Here is a 21,039-nt window from a genome sequence, read left to right on the forward strand (position 1 = left end):
CTTTTTCTGCTCAGTTGAAAACATTTTATTTCGGTGATTCAAGTCAACAGTTTATGTAACACAGCATCAACTGTTACAGGTGTTACCGTAAAGCCAGCAAGTTTTTAATCCTCAAACACTTTCAAGCAAGGTAGTGCAGTTCAGGGTGTTTCACAGATGACTCACCACCTGAGAAATGTTTATTTTAGACTTTAAATGTAATTTTATTTGTACTGTTTTCATTCACTGCTGCCAATTTTAAATAAACCAGTTTCTTCGAACGAGAACAATAGTACTATTTCTTTTATATTGTTAAGAAACTCCTTCATAAGGCCGTGATCTACCAGTGGACACGTGACTGTCTTGGTAAAATCATCTCCTCTTTAAAATTTATTGAAGGAAATGTTTAAGGGGCTGAGGAGGACCTCCACTTTCAACTGCCGCACAATCCACAAAGTGCCAGATGCCTCCCGCTCATCCTACAGGTGGTGGGCCCACAGGATGAACCCACGTAGATTGAATGGCTTAAGACTACAGTGCTTACCTTCTAGGTAAGGTGTTTGGGCCATGTCCTACTGGGAGGACCCAGGAAACAATGGAGGGATCATGTCTTTTAGCTGGATCAGCTGAATCATCTTTGCTTAGACTGTTGCAACACAGATCCGGCTGTTCATCAAACATGTCGGCATGTTTTGTACATCTAAAATTTTTGTTATTGGCTGACAGATACTGAACAGACACCCATGAAAACCTTCATCTGCCTCAGCCTTCAATCCTCAGTAAGGAGCTATTCAAAACAAGCCAGAAGCTCAGAGTTGAAATTAAAGTCAAAGTTCAAATCATTATTTATAAATCAGAATGTTTTAATACGTATAAAAACGACAAGCAAGACAACGCACACACTATTAGGACACAGACGTTCTATACATGATGAAATCCTACGGAGGACGTGTGACCTCTACTGTGACAACTCGGCCGCTTCACGGGTCCGGTCAGAGAACCGGGCTGACGAGTTTTCCTGTGACGCTGGTCTCTGGTTGGGGGAGAAAACAGTCTGCACACCAAACAGGCTGCTCATTCACAGTCTGTACACCACTTCAGGATTTGTGTCTCTTTCTTTTGAGCCTGCTGATGTTCCTCCACAAACACACAGAGCTGGATCAGTCCATCCCTCCGATGTCGTGCTGTTTGTACGACGGTGTGACCAGACTCCCTGCAGAAGAAAAAAACTCGCCGTCAGTTACGCGAAGGTTAATCACTGTCCCGTCATTTGTAATGTGTGTGTGTGTGTCTGAGTGAGTTGTTTCTGACCACCAGCCCAGATAAATGGGGGAGGGTTGAGTCAGGAAGGGAGGAAAACTTTAAAAAAAAAAATTGGATAAGAAGGATGCAAGACTGTGGCAACACCTGTTTAATTTTAGTTTAGTTTAGTTTTATTGTAATTTACTGGTTAATATTTAATAATCAAGTTAATTATTTTCAGATATTTCGGTCATCTAAAATTTTAAGTATTTTAAATATCCCACATCTACAAACCATATATTTGTTTAGATTTAGTATTAACCAGAAGCATGGATGTAAAACACACACAAAAAAGTTCTGGCTACGATTAAATTAATACAAATTCTCAAACAACTAGTAAATGCACACTGGCTGGTGGATTCACTCTTCCTCCTGTGAAAATATACGTAGTGTGGCCTGTAAGAGTGGAACTTCCTTGGATAAGTTCAGCACAATGTACAACATGTAATGACTGCTGAAACACTTCTAAAGAGAAATGTTTTCACACACAAATTAATTTGTCACAGGTCCAGGGCTACATTTTAACGCTTCCTGGAAGGGGTGCAAGGATTTTAATCATATGACATGTAACATCTGTTCAGGAAATGTTCTGTTTCAGTGGCTGTAAGAGTGAAAGCAAAAAGAAGGAAGCTAAATTAAAAAAAATCAAAAAGAAAATCTGTTGAATGTGATTAAAGTCACAAACCACTAAATGTGGGGAAAGAGACCAGCGTAAATCACAGGACCTCAGCCATCACCTGCTACTCATACAAAAAAAAAAAAAAAAATGTATACCGTCATCTGGTATCTCTTTCACTCTCTCACGCACAGACATACTCACACCCTCAAGATCTGAGCAGCAACACTGCAGACAAACATTTATATCACATGAAAAGCCCAAGGAGCGAGGCGGGAGTGGGAGCAGGAGGGTCAAAGGCCAAGCAGGAAGTAGACTTGTCAGCTAGCCCACAGGGAAACAAGCTACACCCATCCCATCAACGGGCACGTCAACACCCATCTGCCAACCACAGCCCAACATCAACAAATTTAAATGATGGCAGATTAGTCTGAGCGAGGCTGCAGTTAGCAGAGGTTATACCTGTGAAAAGCCACAGTCGGGGAGGAATAACAAAGGTGGGGAAAAACTCAACAATCAGTCAACTTTTTCAAATATCTGTGGAAGACTGATCACAGCATTACGTTTCGGTCATTTTCCTGTATTTAGTTTGTGTGCCACTGTCGTTGTTTCCCATGAGAAAACTAATGTATTTATCATTTAATGCTCGCTTGTCGTGCAGCCACTTCAATGTGCTGTTTGATAAGTTCCCGACAGCAGTGTTCCAGTTTAAGTTCAGTTGTTATAACTGCTGATTAAAGCTCTGCTCTCTGACCTGAAATGCAGTGAAATTACAATGACAGCCTGACGAAATTCTGGGAGCAGATTTCCACTTTGTTCATTTATTGAAAAACAACAAAACGCTGAACTCTAAGATCCCATTTTAGGCCAAAGAGAAGCTAGAGGAAATGTCAGCAGTGGTTCTATCACTGTGATGACGTCAATTCAAGGTTGGCATTCATATTTGGCCAGCCAGGTGTGTCATTTCTAAGATACTGTCATTGTAGCTGTTCCCACACTATTCAGTCCACAAACACACAAGCCCACACTTGTTACAAATAACAGGTTCAGGCTCTGCACAAAGGAATAATCCAGGGACTTCTTTGTTCACCAGACCTGTTCAATTAGTTAAAAACAAACTGTGTTTGTTTGAATTTGTTCACTTAGCCCTGGACTAGACACAGTGTGCATCTCCAACGCAGTTTTAAACTATCCATCAAACAGCATCCATCATCTTTTATTTTGAAAAGCCACCTGCTCTGCCTGACTTCCTGCCCTCCTAACCTGCCCTGTGCATCTTGATGAAGCTGAACAGACCTTACAACTGTTTCAAGCAATGAGAAGCACTGAGCCATTTCCAGGAAATATTTTTGTACAATCATTATCTTCAGTGGGTGCGATCAGCTCCGACAGCTGGAAAGCAAGACAGCTGTGCCCAGAGTGACCCCGCAGTTAGGCTGAGCAGCTAAACAATGCAATAAAACTGTGATGTTAAAAATACTTCTCTGTGTTGATGAATTTACTTGATATGTATTACAAAAGCCAAAGATGTCAGGATCAAGCAAACATAATGTTGACTATGCCTGCAGTGGAGGGGTCCCTAAAAAATCCTTAAGAGAAAACAAGCAGATGAGTGCACCTAACAATATGTTTTAAAGTTGACCATGTGATCTATCAAACACAGCAACGCTTCACAAACTGAAGGGAAATGTCTTGCACACCGCGGGTAATGTGTTATAGCTTAAATAATTATAACATCATAGAAAAAAATACCTTGCCAAATACAGATGATGCATTAAGGCAGTGGTTCTCAAACTACTTCAAGCACTGGAAAAATTCAGGCCCCACTGCCCTCAAATTTTGTAAATCAGAACTAGAGGTCAACCTAATAGCGTCCACAAAGTCTTATTTATCTTTCATTAATAAAAGGCAATAATATAAGATGAAAGAATTAAAATTAAATTCACTTCATTCTCACTTATTTTATTTTCATCAATCTTCCTTGCATCACCTACAGTGGCTCTCTGCCCCATAGTTTCACTGCTTTAAGGACACATACACCCATTACAAAAAGGCCATGTTCCCAACACATGGATCCAATTTAACTTGTGCAGTACCGCCACCTGCTGGACAGGTTTGGAGACGTTTGTTATGTAGTTCCCAAAAATGATGTGCCGAAGCATCCATTAGTTTATTGTGTCTGCGGACAAATTTGCTCTTCACGGGTCTTTAGATTGTGGTCAACAATAGACAACTGGAGAGATCATCCTAATTCTTAGAAATCTGTTTGTTTGGGGTTTTTTTTTTTTTAATTTAAGTTGTGAATTTTATTAGGATCTCAGGATAAAGTTAGGAAATTTTTCAATCTGACAGTTCTTCTCCTGTAGACGAAGTCTGTCAGTGTTTATGACAGATGGGTGTGTATGGAGTAATCACAGTATGCTGATGTCATCTTTTCAGCCTGAATTGGATCTCATGTTAAAAAGACTGTTAGGTATGAGCACATGTTCTAACCTCCAGACTGTGGCTTTATAACAGGTGGGTCTCTGTTAGTGAGCTGTGTGGTTGGGGTTGGAGGGGTGGAAGCAGTACAGGGGTACGGGTGGGGGTGCTTTGAAGACAGGCCAGGCTGGTAGGGCATCAGTCAGACTAGCAGGGCTAACAGCTCCCAGACTCAGAGGCGGCAGCAGCAGCAGCAGCATCATCATCATCATCATGGGTGGTAGCATGCTTACCTGTGGCCTGGCCCCCCTCTGCTCTGCCCTTCAGCCCTCCTCCTCCTCCTCCTATTCCTCCTCCTCCTATTCCTCCTACTCCTCCCAGGCCAGAGCTGCCCAGGGCATCGGGCACCACAGGAAAGGAGGGCCGATCACCCTTGTAGGGCTTCGGCCTGAAGGGGAAGTCTTTGTCTTTACCTTTGGAGCCTTTGGGCCGGCCTGCTGTCTTCTTCTTTGACTTGCCGTCCCCTTTTACACCCAGTAAGGGGTGTACCTCTGAGGAGAGCGAAGACAAAAGGCCATTTTATAACTTCTTGAAAAGAAGTGAAATTTTCTTTTTGTAACTTTAACCACCAACAATTTATCTCCTCTCTCTCACCATCACTGGGCACCCCCTGCAGTTCAATGGTGGTGGTCCGAGCTTTTTTCTTGGCTGGACCGCCTTCAGATGAAGGCTGGCGCTGCTTCTTATCACCACCAGTCAATGTGTCCTCTGGAGCTCCAGATTGAACTGAAGCGTCTGGCGGGGGACCGAACGGGTTTTCCTCTGGATCTTCAACCTCGGGGGCGATGGGCAGGTACAGCAGGGCCTTGTGGTCCTCCAGCTCCTCATCACTAAATAACACAAACACAGATAAGACTTTTCACTTTTTTTAAACTTACATTTATAACAATAATCATCTTCCTGGTGTGTTAGAGACCTGCAGGATCTTTTAAGGCATTCCAGATGGCTAAAATAGAGTTTTGAGAGGTTCCAGTCGTCCTGATTTATAAGCTAAAGGATTGATGATTAAACCAGTTTTAATTTTACATTTAAAACATGGAGGTGAGTTAAAACATAACCCTTAAGACTAAATGTTTTGGATGAGTTAAAGGATGAGATAAGGGTCGCCTGGAAGATTTGACGAAACCACAAAGATTTTCATTTCCACTCACATTCAGATCAATTTCATTAATACAACGCTAATTTCAAACAACGGTTGTTCCAAGGTACTTTACATTGTAAGGTAAGATCCTTCAAAATTATAAAGAGGAGCAAGTCGTTCATGACAGTTGGAAGGAAGGCCTCCTTTTTACCAGTTATTAATAGGTATTTACAATTTGATTGGGCAATTTTGGATTTTGTAAATATGATATCTCTTTCTACTCTTTGTTAGCGCTCTCACCTGCTACAAAAAGCAGCTATGGGATCAACAGTGGTCACATCCACCTCTTCATCTTCTGCAGCGTCTGCACCTGTAATGTGGACACAAGTTCATCTCTGCATTATGATGCAATGTTTAATTGTATGGATCTCATGCAGAAAAGCTGCCATCACTGTTGTGGCTATAGAGCATCTGAAAAAAAAAATTTTTGGAGTAAGACTGTAAATTAATCTAGCCGTATAGAAAGCAAAATGTTTTTTTAGACAATTTTAATCTAGTTTATTTGCAGCCTTTTCACCAAAAATCTGTCATCTGCTTACTTTTTTCACAGCTCCAAGTACTGCCTCTGTTTTCTTTGTGCATTAAAATCAACAGCACACTGGAATATACTGTATATACACCCCAATAGCCTGATATTTGAGTAGACTTGACTCACTTTTCCACTGCATATTAAAGACGCACCCTCTAATCTGTATTCAGCAAGAAGTAGGAACAAATATAAACTACTCTTCTGCTGTTCCATATTAAATTACATGCAAATAAACACTTCTTGTACTTCAAAAAAGCCACTGCGGGATCAGCGAAGATGTTACAAAAAGAGCTTTAAAACAGAAGTCATTTAATAATTAAGAATAGGGTTGGGCCATATCATACCATTCATGATAATACCGGTATAATGTTAGCCAATGATATGAAAATGAAATATCGCGATAGAATATGGGTAAAACACGCATGCGCAGTGCCTTTGTTTTCATACACACATGCCGGAAAAAGCATGATAGCAACGGAAAATGAGAAGGGCAAAAGCGGATCGTTGAACGAAACAGATGAACCAGAATTGGTTTGTAAAAATGGTGCAACTTCAGTGGTGTGGAACTGGTTTGGTTTTTGTCCGGCTCTCAAAAATCTGTCAAAAAGTGTTTCAGTACGACTTTTGTAAGCTACGAAGCCGCAGCGCTTGATGGATTGTCAGAGCATTGCGGCTACTGTAGTCAGGAGCCTCGCGGAGTGATACGTACTGTGCTTAAACATAATATTACCGTATTGTGTGTGTATAAGGACTCCAAAATGGCACTTGTTAAGAGACGTGCGTATGAAGCGGATTTTAAACTCAAGTCATGCAGTAGAACATGGGAATAGAGCAGCTGTGAGAGAATTCAGCATTAATGAATCAACGGTAGCAAAAAGAATGAGTTAAGTAAAGTTAGACTTATCTGACTCTTTTTTACTGCAGTTTCATGTTGCAAAACACCTCTTTTTAAGTTTTGTGGATATTATACGTGGTTATGTTCAGGATGTGTCAGCCCATTTCCACTGGAAATGTCTTTTGGTTAAACTGTCAACAAGGAATTTGCATTTCCACTGTTAAATTTTTATATAGTTTGAATGCACATAAAAAAAACAGCTGCTTGTTTAAGTGAAAATAAATTGATGGGTTTTTTTTGCAATAATAAAGTTCTGGAGTTGTAAAGTGTTTTGTCTTGAATCAATTATATCGTCAGTTATATCGTTATCACAAATTTTCAAATATATATTGTGATAAATATTTTTGGTCATATTGCCCTGCCCTAATTAAGAATTAAATAAACAAAACTAAAGGAAGTCATAACTACACAAATTAATAATTGCACAGTATGTGAGGCCATATGTAAGCTGCACCTGTTACTTACCTGTCTGCTCGGGTTCGCTCTTGTCTTCGTCCTCAATGTCGAATTCCGACTCTCGCTCCTCGTACTCCACGTTCTCATCCAGCTCTTTAAAGTCTGGAGCAAAAGCACTCCAGTTTTCCTGCAGGCAAGCAAAACATTCACACAATAATGGCACCAAGTTAAGTCATTAAAGCTTAAATTACCACAGCTTAAATATCTGCCGTGGATCTGAATATTTAAAGCTAGGTATAACAAACATAAGAGGAAAAACACTTGAGATTAACGCTGTTCATTCATGCTCATTCAGCTTTCATGCTCATTGTCCACTTACGACTTGGTTCTGAGCCCAGATGGACACCACTCCACTAGAGATGGAGGCAATGATGGGACGGACCGGATGCCACTGAAAGAGGTCAAAGGTAAGATTTGTTTTAAAAAGGTCATTTTAAAATATGTGATGTCTCAATGTAACTGAAAATAGACCAACATAACTGAGTGTTTTAACCTTCATGCACAGTGTTGAGAGCACTTACAGCGACATCCAGGAGCAGCTCTCCTCTGGTTCCATGCAGGATCTTCACCAGGTTCCCGATGCTTTTCTCCCAGATGTAGAGGGCATGCTGCCTTGCTGAACCAGCCACAATGTACTCACCATCCCCTGAGAAACAGCATCGCTTCCATGGAGTCCTGAACAAATTACCGACAGTATTTGAAAGACCTTTTAATTCCACACAAACATTTGGCATACCAAAAGAATGCATGTCAGATCAACCACTGCAGTTTCCTCTGCAAAACTATTCCGGCTCATTCACTCCTTAAACAGGCATGACTTTTATTCCAAAAATGTATCTCCATAGATGTACCTGTTTACCAAGTCCTGAAGTTTCTGCATAGGTTCAGGCTCACCGTCCCGGCCACAGGTCAGGATCTCTCTGCCGTCATACACCCTGATGATCCGGTCTGCTGTGTTTATTAGGAAGCAACTGCATAACAAACAGGACACATGTACAAAGAGAGAGAGAAAAGCTCAGCATTAACAAGAAGGATAAAGCCCACAGAATGCAGAATATAAGTGAATAAGACTGAAAACCAAAAATTAACTGGAACAAATTGTCTTGATTGTGATCTCTAGACTGTGTTCATCACTCCAGGTTACATACAGAAAGCCCTCCTGCTACCACTCACCTGCCCTTTCGTGCAAATTCGATGGACTTGATGGCTGTGGTGTTGCTGGTGCCTGTTGTGACTCTGAATGAAGCCACCAATTCCTGAGTGTTTGTGTTCAACACCAGGATCTGTAACAGCAGATAGAGGGAGAAGAAAATCATCAGAAACATGGGATGACAAGTGCTTTGAGTATGAAATATAAATGGTGAAAATGTGCAAATAGCTCAGTATTCACTCATTATTTTATCAGTTCAGATGTGATTTCGCCCATCATATACACCGCAACAGTGTAAGTGTTATATCAGAATTTAATAGAGCTGTTTTCATACATGAACTCCAGAAAATGATGTGACAATGAGGTTAGGAGACGCAAACAATGGCATCACTCAATCTGGCGGAGATCAATGAAGTACTATAAATAAAGCTTTAGGAGGAGGTTTGAGACTGTTTAATGCCCCATCAGAATGTTAGAGCTGAGTAATGCCAACAAACAAAACAAAAACAAACAGACGTTCAGCAGTGCGTGTGGAAAGCACTGATGTGAATGAAACATACAGTGACTAAAGTGACATTGAAGCTTACCTTTCCTTTGGCATTGCCAGTGTAGATGTATTCACCTCGCCTGTCGAAGGCTGCCACCACGTTGAGGTCTGAGTCATCATCCACAGGCAGGACAACGTGTTTGGAATCTGACAGCGTCAGCAGGACTGGCGCTGACTTCATGGGACACACCAGCACCTTGTCCCTAAAACATACATCACTTCTTCTTAGCATAGAATCATTATCCTGAAGACTGATTACACTGGACAAAGCCCATAATCAGCATCACTGCTCTTTAAATCTGACCCACAGCCAAACCTCAAACTACACAACTCTGGTAATGTGTACAGAATGACATGATCAGGTCACTCACATGTCTCTGGGGTGGTACTGAAGCTTCAGGATTGGTGAGGGGAAGCGGAACCTCTGGTCACAGTCCCCCGTGAGGACATCCCACTGGGAGACGATATTGTCTGTAGAGGCACTCACCAGCTTGTGGCCGTCTCTACTCCAGCTGCACATATGTAAACAAACCATGAGGAATTCTTTAACAGTGACTAAAACGGTCACTTCAAACAGCAGAAATTATAACTCTTAACCTCACTTAAAGCCCGCTTTTCACCTTTTTGCTTGCCTTTCCAGAAATAAAGATATTACCCCCATCAGAAAGCCACAAATTCATAAAAATTCATCAGAATGCAAGAAATGTTGAGTTTAAAACTGAAAGTGGTTCCCTCACTTGTATCCACTCAAACGAACAAACAACATGTTCTCACCATAAAGAGCAGACTGGGTGGATGTGTGCGCTGATGATTTTGGCTATCCCTCGTGTGAGGAAGTCCCAGATGACGATGCGACCGTCGTTGCAGCCCACAGCCAGCAGGGTTCCCCAGCGGTTGAAGGTGCACGTGAGGGCCATGCTGATACAGTCCAGAGTGCCATCTGCCTCCTGTCATCAAAACAGACATTAACAAACAATAGCAAAAAAATCTTAAGTCTATACATAAGGCTTTAAATTTGACTGCACTCAAAATTAGAAGATTCAATTACACTCATATAGCTGTTTCAATGATTTTCAGAGCAAAAAACAAAATTGGCTTGTGTGTATTAAAAACTGGTGGCTTACCTCTGGATAGTTCTGCCCAAACGATTCTGAGAGAAGAACAGAAAGAGAGATTAATAACAATGACGTGGCAGCTGGAGCAGAAACTTTTACTAGTCATTATTTAATTCTCATAGAGTCACAGTCAGTCAAATAAAGTAACATTAAATATTAAGTACATTATATTAAATACATATTAAATTGATTTATATATATTGAATTAAATACAGTTACAAAAAAAACTAAGAAAGACTTGCACACCACATGGCTACCAGTAAGGCCCGAGGAAGGTCCTATAGATCCAAATTTCTTCGTATAAATGTTTTAAGGATTAAATTATTATTGGAGTCAAATGATTTGCACACCCTGCTTCCTTTTCTTTTTTTGCAAATCAGAGAAAAACCCCTTCATTTCACTGCTTAGTTTTTAAACAGGAACTAGAATAGAGATCCTGCTAATTATCCTAAGCAGCCCTTGAACACATTACACACTTTCTGTGAAGCTTATAGCAGACAAAGCCAATAATGAGAGTGGTTATTCTATTATTTATTATTTTTTAATATATCAATTTCGCTTTTCTCTCTCTCTCTCACCAAACCACACCTAACCCCAAAACTTTATTATGTAGACTTCATTACAACTGCCTAGGACAAGAAAGACGTGTACTATGTACTAAAACATAGTACAGTTACAAGTTCATACTATTCTTATTTCATACTATGCTAGTAATGTATCGATACAGGGACAGCAGAAATCGATATTTTGTTACAAAAAAAGTTTTTGTGGACTGGAACTCTGACTTCAGAGCATGTTGATCCTTTTTCTGAGCAAGAATCCTGACATTCCTTCACTGTCCAAATGTGTTTAACTTTTTTTATTGCAGCAATAAACATGACAGTTTGCTTATATTAATTTAAGACATGTTTTATTTTAATTAAGTTTAAAACTTTTTTTATTTAATGTAAAATTATATTTTGTTTTAATTTACTTTCAAATTCTTCAGTTGCTGAAGGGGCTGCATAGTTTTCACAAATTGCATAGTTCAGAATAGCTATAATTGTACCAGATGGTTGCATTCAGTTAAGTTGGACTAGACTGTAACACAAACCGTTCAGTTTGTCAACAATAAAACTGACTGAAATGAGAGAAAGACTGAGTGTGAGACTTTGATATTAGATTAAATGAATATTGATAAAGTTTACCTTTATGTACAGAATCTGAATATCGCAAAATATTTTAAAAAATTGCAATAATATCGTATCGTGCGTTAAATATTGTGATAATATCGTATCGTGGGATGTATGGTGATTCCCACCTCTAGTGCTCTTCTATCCAGGTGTGCTTCTACCGTATTGGAGGGGTTCTTGGAATTATGCTGAAAATGAAGTCATTGCTAATCCAATGGTACGCCGATAATATTGCACGGTTAACCAAAATCTGATGGTACTTGTTTGCGTTCATAATTCCATGATTTGACATGCTCCATAACACCTCTAGCTGCAATTCAGGCCTAAACCATGATGGAGCTTCCACCATATTTTACAGATAGCTGTAGACATTTACCATTGTAGCTCCCTTATTTTTCCTCCACCATATATATTTATGATGATTTGAATATAATGTATATTTAGATTCATCACTCCATAAGGCCCATTGTCACCAATTTTCAGTCCAGTTCTTAGCACACAGCAGCCTTTTCTCCCTGCTTAAGAATGGTTTCTTGGCAGCCACCTATGCACTAAGACCATTTCTGATAAGACTTCAGTCGACAGAAAACTGATCAACTGAAGTACCAGGTGCATCTCTGAGGTCCTATGTCAGGTCTTGGTGGATTTTTCCCTATTGCTTATGGACATAACTTTCAGATGCTGTTAATCTATCGTAGATGAGGGTTCATTTTTTTAAGGCCCTCTACTTGTCCAGATTCCTGAATTTTTTTTATTGACACACTGTACACCATGCCAAAATATGGGTTATAAAAATCCATTATTGCAAATGTACCTTGTTGGTGCAAAAAACAAACAGACAAACATAAATGTATGGTATTTTTAGTAACTTGTGCTAACATTTGTATTTTCTGTAAATTCAACTAAAGAAATGGGAACAATAAATGTATTTTTGCAAAAGCCTGAAAGTAAAGTGAGTTAGAACTGAAATGAAAATGAGTGGACAAGCAACCAGTATCCAGAGAAAAACTTCATACAGCTTGGAGAAGTGTTGCTCAGGACCACTTTAAAAACACAACAAGGTCTTATTCATTGGAAGCAAATTATAAAGGACTGACGGCTGCATCGATACTTTTACACCGTACTGTAAATCGAAAACAGTTAAAATTGAATGAATGGCAGCTTAAACCTGTTTTTATATTTGTAAAATATCCTTATAGTCAAGTTAATGTAATTTCTTGGTGAATATGTTTTCCCCCCAAAATGTTGACAGTACTCGTTGTCACTGAGACAAGCTGTGCATCAGTTTTTGTTTTGTTTTGTTTTTTAACGGAAAAAAGCCAGCAAGTAAAAGTCCGATGTCGACTTAATATGCGAGGAAACTGCAAGAAAAAACACCAAAAAAAACAAATCGAAACAACTGTAGTCTAAAATAAAAAAAAGGAAGACCTATTTAATTCAAACACACTATGTGAAGCTAGCATTAGCCACCTACTACGTCTACTGCTTCCAGCTTTTTACGTCTACATATTTATGATCTCATATATTAAGCACTATTGTAATATGCTTTTTAGGAGACCTTAACAGCGTGTTTCTAATTAGTTGTGAGATTTTAACAAGCACTCGTATCGACTGCTGTTAACATGCTAGGCTAACTTACAATGCTAACCATAATAGGTACAAAGCAACAGCGCCGTACGAACAGTAACGTGTACAGAAAATAGATATTCATCCTTAATTCATTACCGAGCAGTTCCAGATTCATTGCTGGACGCCTGAAGGTCCAAAGTCCCTAAACACCCCGATTCCTCTGACAGTTTTTTTCTGACTTTTGCTCGTATTTACTTCTGCTGCGACTGCCGGGGAGACTGGCGCCGAGCCTCTAGCTAGGACCCCAAACAATGCCATCTGAGATGTGCCTGAGCAAAATACAACCGTCCGTTTTTCCACTTCCTATATTCCTTCCTATATATCCACTTCCGGCCCGGTAAGAAGAGTTGCCCCAAATTCCTCCACAACAACTTGAATTTGTTGTCGCTAAAAGTTGTTCTACAGCTGTTGTATTGGTTTTTCACAGAACTGCATAGTTCCCTGTCAAACCTTTATTTTTCACACGACTGTATATATGTGTATATGTCACATAAGTGCCAGGTAAAATAATCATCCATGGAGGTGTGACTGGCAGAAAAACTGCTGGGCTGAGTTTTAATGCTTTGATATTCAGTTCTCCTGTTTTACTCCTGCCAATGAACCCCAAACTACTTTTTCTTCTCCTTTCTTAGTTATCAGTTAAAATTTAATTTTTGTTTCTTATTCTTCTTAATTTTCCGGGGGTTGATATCCTCAATTTAGGCATATTTTTTACTGCTTACTTGGTGCAAATACATCTAATATACCATTATCGTTTATTAAAATGTCTAAAGTTCCCTACTTCCATGTTCCTGCTGTGGTTTTAATTCAACTCGCCAATATTTTCCACGTCTTTAGACAGACTGTTCCACACTTGATATCCCTCACACGGGTCATAAACAATAAACCAATTTGTCGGCTATATTAAAGAAAAATCTTCCATATCTGTTGCCACATCTTTTACATTTTTTATATTGTAGAAATATTGTTTTGGTGTCCTAAATAACATTATTTAGTTTTCTGAATGCATGTTTGCCTTTATTCTGTTACACTAAAAATAACATTTTGATTATTATGATATAAAAATGTATATTTAAAGCATCATATTATTAAACTGAAAACTAACCAATCCTCTGGCTTGTTTATGTGTACAACCCCTACCCATAATGAGCAGGTGCCACCCAATGCCAAACCTCTGGATACGCCCGTGACTGTGTAATTTATTTTGAAAATATTTTTGACTTTTTTTTTTTATTCTGTTTTCAGTAAATAAAGGCTGGTGTCAACATCACTATGTAGCACCTGACCCTTGATATCTGTAGCACCTTTTTATGCCTTCACTTGACCATGTGACCATCTACAATCCTGCACGTGAACTGTTCTGTCAGTTTACATGTGAGTTTTCCTTTGAATCTACATAAAATCCACATTAGCCGCACAGAGGCATTACACAGAAACACAAACAACCAGCAGAGTTGTTGATGCTGGATCCGGAGCTGAGCCCGAAACAGCAGTCCAATGTGACTTCCGGTTTTCACAATAAAGGCCCAAACTTTAAAAGACCCCAACACCAGCCAGGGGTGGATAAAATGTTGACATTAAGATCTTTAAACATTACATTTTACATTATTGAAAAGGTCGGAGCTTTACGGGATACAAGTTTCTATAAATTAACGAACAACTGACCTAAACTGGGGGGAAACATCTCACAATCCCCTTCTACGAATTTCACCTAGTTAGTGGAAGTTTTTCAGACTTTATTGTTACTGCGATTCCTTTGTGGCATTTTTTTTTTTTTTTGGTATTCCAAATCTCAGTATAGCTCGGGACGTGCACTTTTCTTCTTGTGTGTAGGATAGGAGGCAAAATACAGAGACGTGTTAACCTGCAGGAGACCCATAATGAAAGCCAGGCTGTCTGTCTTAGAGTGCTGAGTTTCAGAAAGCTGAACAAATAATTTCATCAATGAGAGTGGCCTGGATGGACAGGATTAAAACGAGTACATCAGAGAGACAGCTCAGGTAGAGCAGTTTGGGGGCAAAGTTTGTGAGACAAGGCTGAGATGGTGTGGACATGTGCATATACTGGACATACTGGACAAAGGATGCTGAAAATGGAGAGCAGGCAGGAAGACCACAGAGGAGGTTCGTGCATGTAGTGAAGGAGGACACTCAGATAGGAGAAGAGGAGGGTGCTAGAGGTAGCGTTAGAAGAAGGCAGATGGTACCCAAAGAGAGCAGTCAGAAGAAGAAGAAAAATGAGAAAGAAGTGTAAAAGTGGGGACACCTGCTCACCATTGACCTGCTCCGCCAATAAAATTAGTGCAAGCTTTTATTTTGAAGGTCTGCAAGGGCGGTCCAGCGGGCTGCTGTGTGTGGTTTGACTGTTTTTGTGGCGAAGGCGCCACGTCGGCAGAACCAGCAGGGTGAAAAGAGAGCTGTGCAGCGCTACCTGTAACTGTGTGCGCCAGGAGAAAGTGGAAAGCTGCACACTGATGCGGTAAAGGCTTGAAAACCCAGAGGAAGAAGAAAGAGAAGAAGAAGAGGCAATCAACAGTGAGAGCAGCAGCTTTCACGCACAAGCTGAGAAAAACTAATTAAATTAAAAGATAAAAAACAGCAGGAGAGGAAAAGAACGCTGCTAGATTCTCAAGTTTCTCTGTCAGGTGTGTTCGTGGAGAAGCACTGGGAACAATGGTGAAGGTAAGAAGTCACCAGTATCCTTATTAATGTACAAACGTGTTTGAAAAAAGAGGGGGGGGAGAGTAAGTGGTTGAACAAAATGCGTTTGAGTTGGGCAGCTTAACCGGATGGAAGCTGGTTGGGGCTCCGTTAGTGATGATGTGGAACTTAACTATTGTAATAAGATATTTTTTTCCTCAGCAGCCTGACTTCCAGGAGAAACGTGTCGTTTTTTCTTCAGTAGCTTTAAAAAGAGGCGTCACGGCTTCCTGCAAATGTTACCCAAGATCTGCTCCACTACTGCCACATGTCAAGTCAGTTTAAAAAAAAAAAGCGCACTGGATTTGGTTTTACAGACCGAGCAGAGGGCACATTAATCAAAAACGCATATTAAAATAGTAGCATTCACTTTAAACAAACTGTGTGGTGCACAAGAGGGTAAAAACAGAAGAGCAGGGGGGTGGAGTGAAGTCTAATTTTATTATGAAAGAGTGCTGGATTAGATGCACTATTCACCACTGTGCAGAAGGAGTCGTTGTGTAAAGACGTTAACACCACAGTGACACATGTCCACTATCAGCTGGATCAAGTGCTCCTGGTCAGTGTTGGTGTCACTGGTTAAGTGTTTCTCATACATAAAGCACAAGCTTGTATCAGTGTCTCACCATCAGAAGAGAGAGGAACACAGTGTTCAGTGTTAGGAGCAAATTTAAACTCAAGAATATGTGCACACACAAAAAGACGCAGCTCTTCATAGCATGAGGTTTAGATAGCTCCGAGTATAGCAGATAATTACATGTTGGAGCATGACTCTGAGCCAGTTGGCCAGATGCTGTTTCATCTGATATTCATCTAAGAACGCACAGAATAAAAGTTTATTTCTTTGTTTAAACTGATTAGAAACTGAATCTGTGTTTTGCAGAGTAATCAGCTGGAAGGTTAAACATGACCATCCACACTCTTACTGAATTCCTGTGAGCAAGGCTTCCAGTCTGTTTTACATTTAGGACACAATAAAGGATTCGTTTTTCTTCTCCTAAACTTCACTTATTCAGACAGAAATCAGCATCAGCATTATCTAAGCACCCCTCAGAGAGAATCTAGCCTAACCCCACAGAAAAATCATCTGAATAATAGTAAAAAAAATTCTGTAGTCAAGGTTTAATTCTTTCAGGCTTAATATACATAAAATGAAATGTACAGAAAGGGCAGTAAAATACATAGAAATCTTTAACAACTGCATAACACACATTCATTGTGGAGTCACCCACCACAAAATGACAAGGCAGGAAAAACCCTCAGTACCAGAGCCAGAATAATTCCTTGCATTTGGAAACGTTTTCGTCCACAAAATAAATTTTTGTTTCCTAAAAGAAACTCAAAATTCTTAGATGTTAAATTAATTGTCCAGTGATTTAGAGTTACAGATAAAGTTTGTGAACATAAAACTGAAGGACAGATTTCAGAAAACATGTCTGTAGCTCTTAGACTGGGTCAAGCTCCAGAAAAACTTGATCCTTATGATTTCATTAATGTAACTGGATAGCAGTACCCTCAGGAAAACACCACAGGTGTATTGAAAAGCTGAATTTCATCTCCCCTCAGCCGGTCCTGGCAGGTGGTCATGGTTTCTTCCTGTTTAAAGGGAGTTTTTTCCCCCCACAGCTGTCACAACCTGCTTGCTCTTAGAGGATCGTTGAGTATTTCATATTTGCTTACACAAATTTTTATAAAAGGTCCATTTTGATGGGTAATTTTTTTTTGTTATATGTTTTTATTTATCTCAATACTTTTATTTTTTTAATTACATTTATATGCATATATATGTTTTTACTTTTATGTAACTTTTATTTTAATTAGACGTTACTTATTCCAACAGTCATGATCTAAGAGACATGAGTACTTCATCTTGTTCTGTCATGTTTCTTCATGATGAGTGAAAATAGAGAAACTTGAACCTATAAAGTGTCTCAAGGCGACTGTTATCGCGCTCTTGTGATGTGATAATAAAACTGAAGTAAATTTAATAGGTGTCTTTTTTTAACCAGTGTTTTTTTTTTGTTTTTTTTTTGTTATTGTTATGAAAAAATATCAACAATAGCTGCAGGTTTATGTCTCAGGCTTTGTAAAGCTCCCACAGAGCCACACACAACTGATTTATCGCACTGAGGAACACAAAATATGACCAATAACCTGATGTATTTAAAATTCAGTGTCCCTCTTTTTGTTGTGTAAGTACAAAGAGGCAAACTGAATAAAAGTGGCCTAAAAGAATCAGTGGGCATGCTGCAAATGTGACAGTTCAGTGTTATGAGCTTATATTAGTCACACTCCCACAAGAAGTATTATGCTGTGCTCATGACCAAAGTTTAAAACACTGAGGTCAGAATATGTAAGTAATCCCTGTGAGCTAAAAGCTTTGATTTCAGACTGCACTAAACACTCAGTCTGTTTTTTTCTACCCTTGGATCTGAATTACATCATACAGATGCAGGAGTAGAGCTGTCTGACTTCTGTTTTTGAGTGACAGCCAATCAGAGGAAAGTTTGCTTATATCAATCGGAGCAGGGCGAGTATTAGATAAATAAGGACTCCACTGCGAGTCATGCGGAGCTGCCCGAGCAGGTGATCTGTACGGCTCAGTCTGAGGAGCACTGTGAAGCTCAGAGTAAAGACAAGCCTGGCTTTTTCTTGTGTTTTTCAGAATGTAAACAGTGTTAATGTGGAGCCCCAGCCTGGGACCAGCATGGCTGAATTCGACGAAGCCGAATCCACCAACAGCCAGTCTGCAGAGGGTAAGCGCAGAGCTCCCCGGTGTCTGGAACGCTGGAATATCATCGGGGAATATGGTGCAATCCGTGCTTACATGTTGCCTGCTGCTATTTCAGAAACTGTTGGTTCATCAGGGACAATACAGTTGTTTGTGTAAGGGCGGCTCCAGCTCCAGCTGGCTATTTGTGTCCCAACACTGAGACACTTTGCACCAGTTCAGTCGCCTACTGCCGCTTCCATTCGGCGTTACTGTTGTTAAGGAAGGCACATGGGACTTTCCGAGCAATCCCAGGTGTACTCCTTTTAAAACACCAATAATGTTAATAATAATACCAAGAGTTCAAATCAGCTGTTTGTTAATCACACAGCGCTACAGCTACTATAAAATATCAAAGATCGTAGATGAATTGAAGTCAGAAAAACACAACCAGATAACTAGTGAATTTGGTAAACATCTGCTGGATTGACAAGCAAAATATTTTCTCTTTATTTAACTAGTTGGATGTTTTGGTTTATGACCAAATAGCTGAAAAACTGTCTGTAAAGCCATCAACAGAAAGCGAGCTGCTCTGTCCAGCATCGTTTTTAAGAGGCGCCGTCATGTGCTGCCTCCATGTGGTGAAAGATTTTGCTAAACTTTCCCTTTAAATACCACCTCTCAGATCTGCCAGCAGGACTTCGGTGATCCTCTTCTCTGCTTTCGTAAACACATTTTTAGTGTTTCATCCAATGTCTTATAAAAAATTTGGCGGTTCGGCTAATTGTGACCACATGATCGCCAAACTGATAACTTTAATTAATGAAAACAATCTCAAAATCATCAAGTTGTTTGTGTGATCATTTTCAGATTCTGGGAAAGAGCACGCGGCAGCTCCTCCTGGCATGGTGTGGCGAGTGACCGGTGGCCTCTTCAATGTCACCAAGGGCGTCGTTGGGGCCGCTGTGGGTGGAGTGGCTTGGGTTGGAGGCAAAAGCCTGGAGATCACAAAGTCCGCTGTGACCACAGTGCCCTCGATGGGGGTGGGGCTGGTGAAAGGCGGCGTGTCTGCCGTGGCCGGTGGCGTCTCCACCGTCGGCTCGACGGTAGCCAGTAAAGTGCCGTTCACAGGCAAGAGGAAAGACAAGGCCGAGTGAAGAGGAGGAGAAGGAGGAAGATGATGACGATGAAAATGAAAATGTTTGATGGACTTGCCCCACCTTGAGCCAACAGAGAGGCTGTCAGCTGATCTCTCTCTGCCAATCAGACGCCACAGTGCCTTTCTCGGTTCTCTCGTCAGCACCTATAGATTCAGTAGCGCTACGATATCATGACATCCTTGAATTACCAGCAAGAAAGTCACCAAATCGCTTCATATGATCCTCGTCTGTCCTGGAGTGAGCTTTGTTCGTGGCTCCAGGCGGACTGCATGTACACCGGCACGTGGTGGACTTCATGATAAATACTTTTATCTGTTTACAATCCAGACTGAGGCTGTTCCAGTCCTCTTTCTGCTCTTCACTCTTTCCAATCTTTACAGACATTTGGTGAAATGTTTTCAAGTTCAAATGCTGATTTTTAGTCTTTATTTTGCAATGGTATTGAAGTTGTACTGAAGCCTGTGTGGCATGAAATGTGCGTGTTGAGAAAAATGTTTCAGCGTTGGAAACGCTCTTCAGAGGACAGTCTTGAGCTTTTGCAGCATCTGACCTAAATTCCTTGGAAGAGCCTGAGGCTTTGTTTTCCCCCATCCGCCTGAATCTGCATGTAGAGACACTTCTCTGTAAAGCACCACTGAGGATACAGTCACAACATACCAAGACTGCTCTCTGCTTTTTTTCTTTTCTTTTTTTTCCCACAGCCACGTTAGTGTGAAATGCTGGAGCAGATCTTTTTAAAGAAGGAAACTTTGAGCATGTGATTCATTGATGGTTGCGTAAGAAGAAAAGTAGTGCTTCTTCATGTCTGATTGGTCAAACCGCACCTTTAATAGAAGGTCATCACTGTTTAGTGCAGGTGAAGCTCATTAACATTTATCTGAAATATAAGCATTTCAATGCAACATCTGGAGCAAATGGAAGCTCTTGCTGATGGGTCTGAACTATGTGAATGTCTTATGTGTTCTTTTTTTTTTTTTTTTTTTCTCCAGTATAATCAATAAAGTAGTTCATAAGGTCAAACGTGTTTAACATGCTGGCTGGAGTCTGTCCTGCTGCTTCGACATCGCAGAAACGTTGCTGTTCTTACAAAGAAGAGCACAAAAACATAACATCTATTTTGAGCCGCCATTACTTCTCTATTTCTACTCTGGGATTTTTTTATTTTTTTTTTACTGTGTTAAATCATCATCAGAAAGTCTCATATCCAGAAATGTTCTGCTGATTAAAGAGGCAGTAAATTTGTGTCTGGAGCCAATGTGGGCTTGATTTTAGTCTCAAGATGGACAAATCCATCTTACTTTTGAATGCATCAGAGTATTCTTCTTCTAAAAATATTTAACTTTGATTCTCAGATTTACTAGTAAGATAATCTGTTTTGCAGAAGAGACTGAGCCAAAGTCTTTAATTGTTCTCACGGTATTCCTAAGGTCATTGGAAACTGAAATAATTGAAGATAAT

General features: G+C 40.1%; 2 protein-coding genes across 3 annotated transcripts; one reads left to right on the forward strand and one right to left on the reverse strand.

Annotated features, from left to right (window-relative positions):
- Window positions 1–818: 818 nt before the first annotated feature.
- On the reverse strand, window positions 819–13,291 carry rbbp5 (retinoblastoma binding protein 5). Of its 2 annotated transcripts, none has more exons than XM_026167231.1 (14): window positions 13,109–13,291; window positions 10,221–10,246; window positions 9,871–10,043; window positions 9,468–9,608; window positions 9,137–9,299; window positions 8,573–8,682; window positions 8,251–8,370; window positions 7,921–8,074; window positions 7,719–7,790; window positions 7,409–7,526; window positions 5,760–5,829; window positions 4,973–5,208; window positions 4,792–4,869; window positions 819–1,192 (listed from the first exon to the last, which is right to left on the reverse strand). In XM_026167231.1, exons 1-14 carry the CDS (start codon window positions 13,125–13,127, stop codon window positions 1,140–1,142), a joined length of 1,533 nt encoding a protein of 510 aa, XP_026023016.1. In that variant the 5' UTR covers window positions 13,128–13,291; the 3' UTR covers window positions 819–1,139. The 2 variants fall into 2 exon arrangements, with proteins under 2 accessions (XP_026023016.1, XP_026023015.1); XM_026167230.1 differs by having other exon boundaries at window positions 4,612–4,869.
- Window positions 13,292–15,329: 2,038 nt separating this feature from the next.
- LOC113022142 (transmembrane protein 263) lies at window positions 15,330–20,712 on the forward strand. The gene is made up of 3 exons (XM_026167233.1): window positions 15,330–15,693; window positions 18,377–18,467; window positions 19,292–20,712. Exons 1-3 carry the CDS (start codon window positions 15,685–15,687, stop codon window positions 19,576–19,578), a joined length of 387 nt encoding a protein of 128 aa, XP_026023018.1. The 5' UTR covers window positions 15,330–15,684; the 3' UTR covers window positions 19,579–20,712.
- The last annotated feature ends 327 nt before the right edge of the window (window positions 20,713–21,039 follow it).

The sequence above is a fragment of the Astatotilapia calliptera genome, chromosome 5 (assembly GCF_900246225.1).
Source record: "Astatotilapia calliptera chromosome 5, fAstCal1.2, whole genome shotgun sequence".
Lineage (NCBI taxonomy): Eukaryota > Metazoa > Chordata > Actinopteri > Cichliformes > Cichlidae > Astatotilapia > Astatotilapia calliptera.

Bases quoted from the DNA above. Each gene is read 5' to 3' on its own strand.
- rbbp5 (XM_026167230.1), bottom strand. The intron at 8,683-9,136 runs GTAAGCTTCAAT...CTGCTGTTACAG, and splicing joins CTGGCAATGCCAAAGGAAAG to ATCCTGGTGTTGAACACAAA. The intron at 8,075-8,250 runs GTACATCTATGG...TAATTTGTTCAG, and splicing joins CTTCAGGACTTGGTAAACAG to GACTCCATGGAAGCGATGCT.
- LOC113022142 (XM_026167233.1), top strand. The intron at 18,468-19,291 runs GTAAGCGCAGAG...GATCATTTTCAG, and splicing joins CAACAGCCAGTCTGCAGAGG to ATTCTGGGAAAGAGCACGCG.